Raw genomic sequence first — 13,714 nt, forward strand, 5'->3', positions numbered from 1 at the left:
TATTATACTCAATACACTTAACTCAGTTTTGTTCAGTATTGTTAAACGTAAGATTGTCAGATTTGATCCAAAGGCTGTTATGGAGGGTTTAAATGTATAAGAATGAAACAAATCTAGTTCATGAAACATAAATTATGAGAAATGAGTGGTGATTGTGTGTATTTTTGATGATTTTATTTTTTTATCACAATGGCATATTTGCAGCCGATAATTAATTAGTTTAAAAAAACTTTTTTTTTAGAACAATTGGGTGAAATTGAATAATTTCCTACGACACAGTGGTGCCTGAAAGACTCTTCAAACACTGACAAGTTGGTGCATTCATTCAAACGTATTTTACCTTGTTTCTCTCCCAGGAGCTGAGAAAACCCTCATATGCTGAGATATGTCAGCGGGCAAAGGAAACTGCATCATTACAGCAGCCTCTGACCCCCAAGGAAGGCAAGCTGGGGTGCGGGGCCCCCACAGCGGAGGAGAGGAAATGTCCCGACTACTCTGCTGCTACAGTGGACCCCAAAGCCAGAGAGACTCATCACTTTCCCGCCTCTTCCAAACCCAGCACCGTCGGCCCAGGCAGACCGTTAAAAGAAGCCCGTCGGCCGACCGGGCGGTGGGCCTCCCCGCCCCCTCACCTAGGGAAACCCCATGGCAGAGATCCCCAACACACTCCACCCAAGTCCCCGGAGTAGTGCAGCTCCCTGTCTGAGTCCAACCCTCCACTTTTTAAAAAGCAAATCTAAGTCAGGGCTTCTCACCACTTAAACATAAGACCCCCCCACCACACACACACACACACAGTCCAAAACAAGCATAGAGGACACCTTCTTTTCTGGATCAGGGCTTGCAGACTATGAAGCACTTTATTGTGCACTTAGAGCACTGTTTCATTCATTTTATTTAATTTATTTGCGTTTTTCTTTCCCTCCCTCTTTTTGCAATAGAAGTGTTGGCCTGGAACTCGACTCAGGCAACGCTGACATTTGTTCACTCTTTCAAAAATGGCCTTGTGGAGTGTGTGCATGTGTGCGTACGTAAGTGTGTGTGTGTATGTATGTGTGTGTGAAGCAGCAGGATATTGTGTGATGCCAACCCAAAGTATGCTGGGACAAGGCTGAGATTAGGATTGGGGGTTTGCATGCTGAGTGGCACTGTTTCTGCTTCATGTAGCTCAGCTGTGTGAGTCATCATTACTCGGTGTGTCTTTAAGTACATATTTGCATTTATATGCAAATTTAACATGTAAATCTAGTCATTGCTTCAAAAGATGTAAGATTCATTTTTTTTTCCCCTCTTGATTTTTTCCTTCTTTTTAACACTAGATGATGTATGTTATTAACATTTTTTTTTTCTTCTCCAGAAGTTCATTGTTGTTTTCAGTCTTTTTGGTACTGCTACTGGTAATTATCTTCCAACTATGTTTTAGTGCTGTTTTGTTGGTTTTTACTGTTTGCTAACTTTGCTAATGAAGTGCAGCTCTGGTTTAAAAGCTAATGGTGAGGAAATTAAGGCCTGATTGAGGAATCTTAACCTATTCTGAATTGTGTTACGGGGGAAATTGCGCGATGTCGATGAATGGACGACGCAACAGGAGTTCGAAGAGTTGATTTGCTGTTGGACAGTTTGGCTCTTTGCGAAGCAACACTGACAATTTTGGGGAGCGTATAAAAAAAAAAAAAAAAACCTAACACTCAAAGGTTCTGATTTGCTGCATTGATTAATCGGTGATCTGCTGGATGTCTTACCTAAATGTGCTCGAGCTAAGTTGGCCAGAAAAAGCACCGGTGAGATTGGTCACATTCATATTTGGATACATTTTTTGTGTCAGGAATGAAAACCTGAAAAACCCGTTAATCCAACTCATTCAATACTGTATATATATATAAAAAAAAAAAAAACTTGATTCACTGAATTTGATTTGCACTGTTTATATCTTCTGACACGCAATCAAATTGTTCGATTGTTCTATTTGAAGTTAAAAGACTAGATCTCGAAGGTTGAGGAATTAAAACCCCAAGGCAGATTTTTAAGGTGTCATTTGTTTGAAGCTTAATTCTTTTTCTTTCTTTATTTTGCTTTATGTAAAAAAAAAAAAAAAACCTGCCTGTTAACACTGATACGGGTGAACAATGCAAGGCGACTGCAGGTTACGGCTTTCTGACAGAATGGATTGACTTTCGCTTGTTTGGACCTGCAGTGATTTGGATTTTTGAGCAGGAAGGATTGTGGGGAAAAGTGTGACTTTTAATGAAGATCACAGAAAGTGAGGAGGTGGATTAAAGGTAGAAAAATAGCCCTGAGCGGTAACTGTTGAATGTTTATTTTGTTTAAGACGTAGTTCTAGAAAAAAAAAAAGTTTGGTCCGAGTGCTGACCCGTTTATTGTTTTCTTCTTCTTTAGTTATTTAGACATTTAAAAAAGCAAACAGCCAGTAGCAGGCAGGTTTACAACAATGGCGACTAATTTTGAGTTTGTTTTTTGTTTTTTAATTGCTAGCATGCTGTCTTGTCCATTTTTTTTTTTTCTTCGAATCATTTCACACTTTTGTAAGTTTTCATTAAATTTGGAAAAGATTAAACAAAGCATGTCACTGTTTTTTTACCCTTCAGAAGGAATGACAGCAGACAAAGTTAAAAAGCACAAGCAAAATCTGCGTTTATTCATCTTACGTCTGCTGCATTTAGATCAGGAGTAACGACATGGATTTTAGAGGATGAAAATCGAGCAAACACGTTGGGGCATAATGGATGTGAGTTTTGGTTGGATGGCTTATTCTCTGTAGCAGCCCCTTTGGCAAAAAAAAAAAAAAAAAAACCACCAACCAGGTCACAAGTGGCACCGTAGCTCCTCATTTACTGGTAAATTAAGTAAGACAGTGTTTGGGTTTGTTTCTTTTTCTGCTTCTCAATATTATGCTTTTTTCAGTTGCAATGCAAAAACAACCCAATTAAAATCAAACCACTTTAATTCATAAATCTAATTCTATGTTTGATTTGGGTTTTGGGGGGGGGGGGCTACACCATCAAGGTCCTGACATTTGATTGAAGTCTTCCTGCAACACAAAGCATCCTGGGTAACCACTTAAAGAAACAGTAGCTCTGCACCTGCTTATTCCATTGAAGGACTGAGATGAGGTGGGTCAGATATCTTTTTTTTTATTATGAAATGAGGAAGACTGAGGGAATTGTACTAACTCCACTTATTTATAAAACCATGCTGTTTATTTCATAAAGAATTTTAATGACATTTGTTTTTTGGAGGGGAGGGGAAGAGGAAATACGAGTGGTGGATTAAAGACCCCGTGTAGACAAAATGTTTTGATAAAAAGGGGGAAAATCCATCCAGTATTTAATTAAAAAAAAAACAAACAAAAAAACTTGAATTTTATTTAAACTTGAAAATGTCTTTGCCTTAACTTTTATACATCACAAACGCAGAGTTTATTTCTTTTCAGAAAAAAACTATCCCCATGTCGTTAAGTAAACGACAAAAAAACACAGTCAGACTTCACTTCTAGACGAGTAAGTACAAATAGCAGCTTTTTTTTCTCCCAGTTTTGATTCTTAGTTGTGTTTTCTTTATTGCAAATTGTACAAAAAAAAAATCTTAGTTTTTTTTTTTTTAGTTTTTTCGTTTTTGTGGGGAGCTGATTATTAGCCATGTAAATGCAAAACTAGTCGATACTGTATTGAAAATGTGCACTTTGAAGTGTGTGCTTTGCTTGTACAGTTGTAAATATTCAGAAAAATATGAGAGGTACCTTAAAAATGATTATTAAAAATATATTGATTCTTGTTAACTGTCTTTATCCAGCTGGATGTAGGATATTTAAAAAGGAAACTACTTTTTTGGCGACATTTTTCTTTTCATTTTTTTTCTCCCCCCTCAGTTTTTAGGTGTGCAGTGTTAATAATCCCTGCGAGAGCAGATTGTCTGATTGTAAAGTTTTTAGTTTGGATGTCATTCATTCTGATTTGTTGGTGATTAACCACCCCTGGCTGTTTACATGTGGCCCTATAACTCTGCTCCTTACTCCATCCCGTCTGTTTGTCCATTGGACACAGTTCATGGGGGGGGAAAAGCCTGTGGTACCGACAAGCATCTCAAAAAGCTGAGTGTTCACCAGCTTCCTCTTTTGAGCTTTGTTTTTATGATCCGAACATGAATATTTTCTTTTCGAATCTTGGGACTTCCTGAAAACAAAAGCATCCAGAAATCGCTTTAAACTCAATTGTGACTTTTCCCACAACTTGTATCTCTCCTTGTGGCAAAAACAAATGAGTTCTGTACTTCTCCTGCAGCAACATGATGAATGTGATTATAACATCACATTGGAAGGTTTAATAGATGTGTGCAGGGCTTAGGGTATGTCGATTCAAACCCAACAAGTTAAGCCTACTCACATCTTTGCTTTGCTGGTATTTAACCTAGCTGTACAACATGACAAAAAAAGAAAACCAATACCTTGTAGTTGTTCTTTTCTGTCCATAATTGTCCTTAGAATGCCCTTTTTGTCACCAGAAATGCTTCATTTTAACTTGTTCAGCTCACAAAGACCTGAATGCAGTTTGTAGTTAAATGACCGTTTCAATAATTGGCTAAAGAAAAAAGAATTCCAACCTAAAATCACATTGTTTTTGCCTTTCCTTCTGTATAAGGACCAACGGGTTGTTGTCCATGTTTGCGTTGATGTGAGCAGTTGTTGTTCTAACTCTTGTTTTGTGTTCAAAGAATAAAAGATTTGCATGGTTTCCATAATGTGGAACTTTTCCATTAAGCCCATTAAATATTATGCTCCTTAAACACCTGCCTTTAATGGATTTGTTACATCACCACGTGGAACAAATTGAAGTTCCGATTTTTATTCTTCTGTCCAATTTCCTGAAATAAAATGCGGACTAAACTTGGGAGAATATTTTGTTCTTGATCAGCTTCTGTGACTCGGGTGAAGAAAAATGTGTTTTTGTAAAACGTTTTGTCTGTAAAGAATGTAGATTTGTAATCTTCATAATCTTAATGATTCAGTAAAAGCTTGTTTAAAAACCTGATTGTTTGCAATCCTGTAAAACAAGTGGGTAATGTTCTAGCTCACATTTCTTCTGTTAACTCTTTTCTCCAATTCATTTTTGATTTCATTTGTGCTATTGGCTTGTCCCAATTTATATATCCACCCTATTCCTGGGGCTGCTACTTCCTTTTTTATGGGTGTATCTTCCTGTGTGGTAAATGGATGGCCAAACTCTATAGTTCCTACATCTAGCCTTTCCCAACCAGAGCCTTGTATATCGACTCTGCTTTTGTAATCGGTGCAACGTAAACTGATGATATATTATAAAGTAGCTTAACTTAGAAACTATTGCAAACCTTGTCTGGTAAACAGGAAGTTGTGTCCATAATCATGTCTATGTTGTGTTGCCCACATGAATAAGGTGGATAATACAGCCAGTTAGACCAAACTTTTAGATAGTTTCTTGAAATTAAAAATGAGAATTAGCTTAAATGTAGCATTTCTGGTTAGCTCCGAAACTATCCGACATGGCCAGGAAGGGTTCTGGTGACTTTTTTTTTTTTCTACTTGTTGTTTATGGACAGAAAAGCTCTACAAAGTATTGTATCCTAACAGGACAAAATGTGGTACTTGTTATAGGCTTATGTAGTCTCTCTTTAAAAAAAAAAACAAAAAAAAACAAAGCCTTGCTAGGTGGACACATGCTAGAAGTCTTTCTGTAGCCTTTGCTTTGACGCATTCTGACAAGACTTTTCTGAATGCAATGAAAACAAAAGCACATTTCATGAGTTGGTCCTCGTTGCCTCAGGACTTTGACACTGGAGGAGGATGATAAACGGACCCAAACCACTCTGAACGACAACACGTTTTACAATTCAATGTATGTGTTGAGAGAAAACATCGAATCAGTCAAGAACCTTTAAAGCCTGCTGAGGTCTTTTTTTTCGGTTTTGTTTTTGTGTGGTTTCTGTGTTTGAATGTCTGTTAAATTTCATCTCTTAACTGGAAAAAAAAACATCTTAAGATGAGGTTTTTTTCTGTCATACTAATGTAAATTGACTGATTGTTGAAACCATGTGATCACATGTGAATGCATTTTGATGTCGCAAGGAAAATCCATGTTGGTGCCATCGTACAACTGTTGATTTTTGTCTTAAGCTGTACATACATTACTTGCATATCTTAGTTTGCCATCTCAGACTTTCTCTTTTCTTTTTTAATGTTTTATTGTGTTGTTCTTGCTACTGGAAGTCCATCCGACACTTCTGACGAATCAGAGTGCGACACTCGAGACTGTAGGACATGCTTTGATACTTCAGTCTGGATGCGTTTGGACCTTTTCGTGGTCCTCGAACTTTTAAGACAAACACTGAGGCTGATTCCCAACCTGTGTGTGTGCTTAGTATAACCAAACACACACAACCTGGACATGCAAACAATGACTTTCTCGGAAAATGTGGTACCTGAAGTTAATGGTACTTCTTTCAACAAAAAAATAAGGGATCTGTTTTGCTCTACACGTCTCGTGGGCATTAAAGCGAACGCTCGTTTGTGACGTTTTCTCAAAAAGATCACTTCCTTCTCGTGGACCTCTGCTGTCGGTCGCCTCAGTCTTCTGCTTCCTGTTCAGTGCCATTGGGGTTTTGTTTTGTTGTTTGTTTTTTTTTCTTCTTCCTTCAGGTTCGCCTCCTCTCATAAAAATGAAACCCGCCGTGGTTGCTTTTTTTTTTTTGGTTGTGTTTTTAAAGCTGTAACAATGAATGCACAACAACTGACTGGAACAAGACACTTTATCAACTCACTGTGGTTCAAATCATTAACACTTTCACTCTGCTACGCTAACAGCTCTGGACAATCGGCGACCTCATGGTTTCGGGGGTTCGGACTGATCATTTTGACTATTGACACCTTTAACAGATGTGGAGTGGATGTTATGATCAAGAGGGCTTTTATTGTTTTTTTGTTTTGTTTTGTTTTGTTTTTTTTCCCATCAAGACTGGAATCAAGCGTACATGTGGGCTCTAGATAATTTAAGTTACTCTTGTGTCATGATGTAAAACTGTCTAATTTGGAGGAAAAACATGTAGCTTACTGAAAAATAAAGATTTAGGCACTGTTACTTATTTGCTGTGTCATTCTTGAGTAAATGTATGCTTTTTTTTAAAGAAAAACAAGAAATGTGGCACTCCATGTTTTACCAAATTTTAACAAAATGGCAACAACACCTGGAAGCCCATATTGGATATCAAATTCCCATTTTTTAGGAGTGTTTTTTTTTTATACATACCCTGTAAACTGAAATTCCCAAACTGGGGGGGCATGTACTGGAGTAAGGGGGTGAGAACCATCTTGCTGAACATTAAGCATGAAAAAAACTTCTTTATACTCACAGATTTTTATTATTACGGTTTTGTTTTTTGTTGATTTCTTACCTTGTCTGCAAGGGCCTGTACTATGAAGCTAGATTTCCTCCTTTCATGATAACTTGCAGGATTTAATCAGTGTGTGCTGTCCTACAAAGCTCGCAAACGTCTTACGGAGCTAAATCACCATGGTAACTTAGGCTGAACGACTAACCTGGTCGAGACAAAAAACACGTCTCTGTGTGGATCTGATGTGACGTTAACAAGAGAGAATATTTAGACATTGTAGCAATCCTTTCATTTACCGATGACATCCTATAGATAATACTGTATATACATTTACATCTGATGGACTGATAAAGTAAAATGAGTCGGCTGATAAAGCCGGCATGCATTGGGCACATTCACACTGATAAATTAATTAATTAAATAATTCATGTATTCTGGGATGGTGCAAAGTGCCTCAGTCCTGTAAGATAATATACAGTAAAATATAAATACATTCCACCTTATAATTTATGCTGATCTGCATGAATGCAGCATCAGAGCCACAAATAAGGTAAAAGAGAGAGTGAAACTGATCAGATTGTCTGTTTATTCTTTCTTTATAATCTCATTAAGTATTAACCCTCATCAATTCCTGCATTAATTACTTGATGCTTTTACTGCATCAAAATTGTTGATTTTGGTCTGAATTATGGATTTTAATTCTTCATATTTTTAAAGATTTCGTCCTCAATTGTGATGTAAATTGCTCCACAGTAACTCCGTGATTATGATTGGTCTGACGCTGTAATCTCCTCCTCTGTCATTAGAGGGCGCATGTAGTCAGGCTGAAATTAACACGTAGGACAGCTTCTCAATGACGGACAATGTTTGGTAGGTGAAACCCGCGAACGGAGATAAATCCAGGTTATATCTTTTTGCGACAGTTATGTATGTTTTATTATTGCAATGAAACAAATACAGTTTTTTTTATTGTTTTATTTTTACCGTCACCAGCCCTCCCTAAGGAAGGGTAAGAAAAACTATTAGAGGGGAAGAACATAAAAAGAGAGGGCAGGTAATGCAGCCTGCTGAGAGGGAAGGAACAGGAAAGAGGGAGGTTGGGTGGGACATTTGATTGCGCTGGAAGATGATGTGATGCAGGGTTTTATTGTTTTAAAATGTGATTGCACATTTTGTTATTTTTATCCTTTTTGAAGAAGAATAGTCACAATTATTGTTCATTCTTCAAAACGGTGTGCAACAGAAAAACCTGAGAACCACATGCTTGGGTTATGTTTCATCTCAGAAAACACAAAATGTGATACTTGATAACTGAAAGTAGAGTATTGGCTAATTTATTTTTAAACTTTTTTTTTAAAGTGTTGTTTTTTTAATATGTGTCCTCCAAACCCCTTCACGTCATAGATGCATTAAAAAACATTCAAACGTCGTCCCAATTAAATGAAGTTTTTGTGTTTGCTAAATTGGTGCCGTTCCATGTCTGCTGGTCCACTCGGCGTCTGAGTTATTTTCATTCTATTGGATTCACAAATTAATATATTTAACCATTTCCCACGTGACAGACCTTAAAATAGACTTTCATCTTAATATTGTTACAATCTGTTCAGTGCTTCGATTGGCGAGTTACAAGATGGCACAAATGCACTGGGAGGAAAACACAGTATTTACACTCAGTACTTTGTGCTTTCTACTTAGGATTAACAACAAGTATATTTTACCGGCTTTTCAAGCAACTTTTATTTAAGTAATTGTTTTTTTTTTAGTTTTTTTTTATTGATGTCTTTATTTCGAATATGTAAAATGATAAAAGAACGATAGCTTAAAAAACAAAAAATTAAAAAAAAAATGATGAATTTCAACAGCAGAAATAGACGATTGATTTGATCCACAAACACAAGGAGTAGGAAGAAGTGTAAACTTATTTAATCCTACCCCTTTAATCACTACTGATTTTGCCTTTTTGTTTAAAAGTACAACTAATATTAGAATTAATCACCCATATAATATTAAACAAACGGTCTACATATTCATAAATTCTCCATAGCTAATCATCAAAACAAAAAAAAAGAACTAGTTATTAGTGATTAGATTCATTTCTGTACCTTAAACTGAATTATCTTTGAACATTGTTTTAGCTCCGCCCTCATTCTGTTCCATAACTTTACTCAACAAATTGACATATAAAAATTTTTTTCTATATTGTTCGAACTCTTTGTAAATGTTATTTTCCCCTTAATTTATAACCCCGCTCTCTTTCAAAGAACATGTTTTGGATGATTTTTGGTAGTAATTTTTTTTTTTTTAATGCTTTGTATAAAATCTGTGCAGTTTTGAATTATACAAGGTCACAGAACTTTAAAGTTTTAAACTGTAAGAATAAGGAATTTGTATGTTCTTGAAAAGCAAAATGTGTCCTCAGAACTTAAGGGGTTTGCCTGGTGTCAGCAGGTAAACAATATAAGGAAGGACAAATATGACAAAGGCCTAAATGGGAAACAAAGATTATAGATTTCATACATGATGGTAAACTAAACAGAAACTGTGTTTTTGGAAAACTTACTTTTCTTCTTGAATCAAAGGAATTTATTATTTTTTTTCCATTACTAACACTTTACTTATTTGTAATTTTTATTTATTCTTTAAATCATGCATTGAATCACTAATGTTACTAAATATCTACCATTCACACTGGTAATTTCTCACTCTAATAATGAAAGAATACAGTATAGTGGCTCTAGAGCCACAAGGTGGCAGCATTTTACAAAGGAACCCGTTACTTTCACTGATATATAGTTCTGAGATGTTACAGAAGTGATGAAAACATGGAGCTGCTGCACATTTCAGTGTGAAATTGTTTCCCAGTGTTTGTGCGATTATGATAGTCAGAATTAAAGCTTCACCTGTTTGACTTTTGAACACACAGGGTGTCGATCTATATAAACAATGTGCAGAACAAATAAAATAGAATGATTGGACAGGTTTATTATTTTTGTTATGTAAAAAAAAAAAAAAAAGTCCTTCAACGTAAAATATTAAAGCTGATCAGCAAACGAAAAAAAAAAAAAAAACTAAATCTATCACTGCAGTTTTTATTGCCTATTTTTAAATCCACGTCGAACAAATAAAGTCCGTAAAAATCACCCAATGCAATAAAGGAAATAGAAAAGAGTTACTCTTCAAAGTAAAAACTGGTTTGTGACTTCTTGACATTTGACATTCATGCAGCTGAGGATTATTTATTTCTTTATTTATTGTTGTTGTTTATTTTTATTTATTTAATACAAATTTGCGATTGTTATGGATATCAGAAAAACATCTATTTTTTCTAAGCCTAACCCATCCATCCATATTCAAATTCACCTCAAAAACCTTCTTATTCTCTAGGAAGACAGGAAGTTTGCTCACTCAATGGGAAAAGGCGGTACACTGAATACACTCAGGGAGAACATGCAAGCTAATCCATCTACTGCTCTCCTGAATGGCAACATGACGACATTAGTGAGTTAAAAGAAAAATGTGCAACCTCAGGAAATTGAAAACGTGAACGTACTCCGATGCTTTCAAAGTCTTTAATAAAGTTGCCCTCGGGCCCAAAAGATCAGCCACTTAAAAGATCAGATGAATAAATAATAGATTTACTTTCATTACTTGGCTCAGATACTTCCTGTCTGTGCCAGTTATTGTTTTTTTATTTTGAAAGTCAAATCAGCGGAAGCAGTGTCCACATGTTGTCGTAAACTTGACGCGGGTTGTTGGTGGACGCGCAGCGCTGCAGCCACACACACACGGAGCGACGCGCCGACCCTCAGTAACTGACTTTGGATTTTTGGGGGTTTCCAAAGGGAGGTCTGGAAAGAGGACAGCGGCAGGAAAAAGCTGTAAAACAGAGGTTTTAGTCGGGGATAGGGGTCAGGAATGGCGGACCGGGACCCGGTGCCGCTTCCTTTGGAAGTACGGGCTAAACTGGCCGAGCTGGAGCTGGAGTTATCGGAGGGTGAGTACCGTTCTACTTGGCTCTCAGTGCGGGGGTTGGCATGCCTGTACCCCGGGACCAGCTCTGCTGTTAGGGTCGGTCAGACTGAAAGGGCTGCATGGAGACATGGAGGAAAAGTGTTTTAGTCCAGATGTCACAAGTTTCTACATCCACGCGCACACACACGCACACGCACATGCTGCCATCGGTTGGTTCATTTGGATGCATGAGATGTGTTGGTGAAGGTTCTGAAAGGACTTCTGTTATCTTCTCAACATCATAGTCATCCTGTTTGTCCCTGGTGATGAAATATCATAAAAACTTACCATTGCATTACAACTGAGACAATGTATAAAACAAACAAAAACAAAAACAACACAACTTTGCACCTGGAATACAGCAAATCTCCCTAGTTTGATTATGGAATAAAGTTACTGATCATTTTCAAACGTCCTCTACTTTAAAACTAATATTTGGAAGAAAAAACATAGGCTTCAGGGGTTCTCAACTGCATGTTCTCACCCTGGGACCCACATTTTGCTTTTTTTTTTTTTAAAAAAAAAAAAAAAAAAAGAAATGTATTCAACCAACCACATTTAGTTTCTCATTGAAAAAACATACGTAGTTTATTTTATTTTATTTATTTTTGTTAAACAGAAATCTATATGCTATATTTTAATGTGCAACATGCATTTCCCAGCATGCCTGTCAAAAGAAAAGTTTCTTTCAAAATAAAAGACGAGTCCAATATGAGACATTCATTCATGATTTATTTTTGACCAGTTGTCCACAACCCACCCAGTACAGGTCCGCGACCCACCAGTTGAGAATCGCTGGTATACAGAATACTAAGGACACTCCTGCTATCTTCTGGTCAGTTTTTTTGATTTATTGGCAAAATTAAATAAAAATGTTCCTATTCAAACCCATTGAAACGGTGAACACAGCGCCTCCTTCTGTTAGTCATTATAATACAGTTTACGGTGATACTGACTCCGAGGGGTAATTCTGACTACACGTTATACTGAGGGTTACACTGACTCTTTTGACTTTTTTTTTTGTTTTTTTTTTTTTTTTTAGAAGTTTTGAGATAAAACATGTCAGTCACATCTTTAATAATTGTTTTATTAACCCATCCCAAAGTAAACACAAAACATTGTATAACTCCTTTCATTCAGAAAAAATGAAGTAGCACGATTTAAAAAATGATTTATCACGTGTGAACAGTTAGTAAAACATTTATAATTCCATCACAGTGGATAGACGACACCATTAAGTGCCCTTCATTTCTCCAACAAACGCCAGAAGCACGTTACAAATCCCAGCGGGAATATTATTATCCTTCAGAGGTTTATGTTTGGCCTTTTTTGCAGTAAAATTTACATTTGTTTGTGTGGGAATTTCCAACATGACAGAGAAAAACAGTGTTTTCACATGATCCATACTGGGTTGATGAAGGATTATCTCAAATATATATATATGTATATATTTTTAATGGATTAAATAAATCCACAGCTTATATTAGTGCTGTTTGCAAGATGCTTGAACTGCAGAGCCTCAGTATTGATTTTCTCATTAGCTTCCTCCTCCTTCTTCATCCTCTTCTTGGTTTTCAGATTGATATGCAACATTGTTGCAGACTCACTCTCAGCCTGGAGAGTATCAGCGTGTCAGATTTCAGCCGCCCGCCAGTGGTTTCCCTGTGTGTGTTTTTTTTTCATGGAGTCATGACTGAGGCTCAGCCTTGTATGGAGAAAAGGCTCAGAGAGCGAGAGAGAGAGAGAGAGAGAGAGAGAGGCAGAGGATTGTAACTGCAAATGTCGCATTGCATGTTAATGTTCCCACAGCTGCTGTGGTAAGTTTCATGAAAAAAGATGAGAGGGGGAATCCAAGGATGTGAAGGAGAGAAGAAAATGAGGAGGAAAAATGTGTCATATTTCTTTGAAGATGTATTTAAAAAAAAAAGAAAAAAGGATTTCTCTGATGTGAACACGTGTGTCTAAGGAAAATGGGGTCAGATGCCCCGTTGCATTATTTACATGCTTTAGTTGATGCTGTAAATGCACGGTGGCTGCAAAATGCAAAGCTCCCCTACATCCTATAGACTTTGACCTCATTTTTCAATTTCCACGCATGATTCCAGCCTTCTTCTCTTTGTGTGTGCGTGTGCGTGCGTGTGTGTGCGTGAAAACATCAGCTGAGACGCCGCTGTCATCCTGCTGACAGAGCATCACTAATTGTCATTGTTTCATTATTTTTTGCTCTCTGTGAGGAAAGCATTGTTTATGTTGTTGTGCACAACTTTTTGGGTGTAATTTGAAACTAATGAAGAAGAAAAAAAAATCTGTATCTCAACAGACTCTT

General features: G+C 36.8%; 2 protein-coding genes across 6 annotated transcripts in view; both read left to right on the top strand.

Annotated features, from left to right (window-relative positions):
* larp4b (La ribonucleoprotein 4B) overlaps positions 1–7,124 on the top strand; it is a 32,798-nt gene extending 25,674 nt beyond the window's left edge. For both annotated transcript variants that reach the window (XM_028472415.1, XM_028472414.1), the window contains exon 17: positions 357–7,124. In XM_028472415.1, coding sequence (XP_028328216.1) covers positions 357–689 — 333 coding nt within the window. In that variant the 3' untranslated portion in view covers positions 690–7,124. The remainder of the gene's footprint in view (positions 1–356) is intronic.
* Positions 7,125–11,120: 3,996 nt separating this feature from the next.
* dip2cb (disco-interacting protein 2 homolog Cb) overlaps positions 11,121–13,714 on the top strand; it is a 168,252-nt gene continuing 165,658 nt past the window's right edge. For all 4 annotated transcript variants that reach the window (XM_028472397.1, XM_028472399.1, XM_028472398.1 and 1 more), the window contains exon 1: positions 11,121–11,371. In XM_028472397.1, coding sequence (XP_028328198.1) covers positions 11,293–11,371 — 79 coding nt within the window. In that variant the 5' untranslated portion in view covers positions 11,121–11,292. The remainder of the gene's footprint in view (positions 11,372–13,714) is intronic.

This window comes from Gouania willdenowi, chromosome 17 (genome assembly GCF_900634775.1).
Source record: "Gouania willdenowi chromosome 17, fGouWil2.1, whole genome shotgun sequence".
Classification (NCBI taxonomy): Eukaryota; Metazoa; Chordata; class Actinopteri; order Blenniiformes; family Gobiesocidae; genus Gouania; species Gouania willdenowi.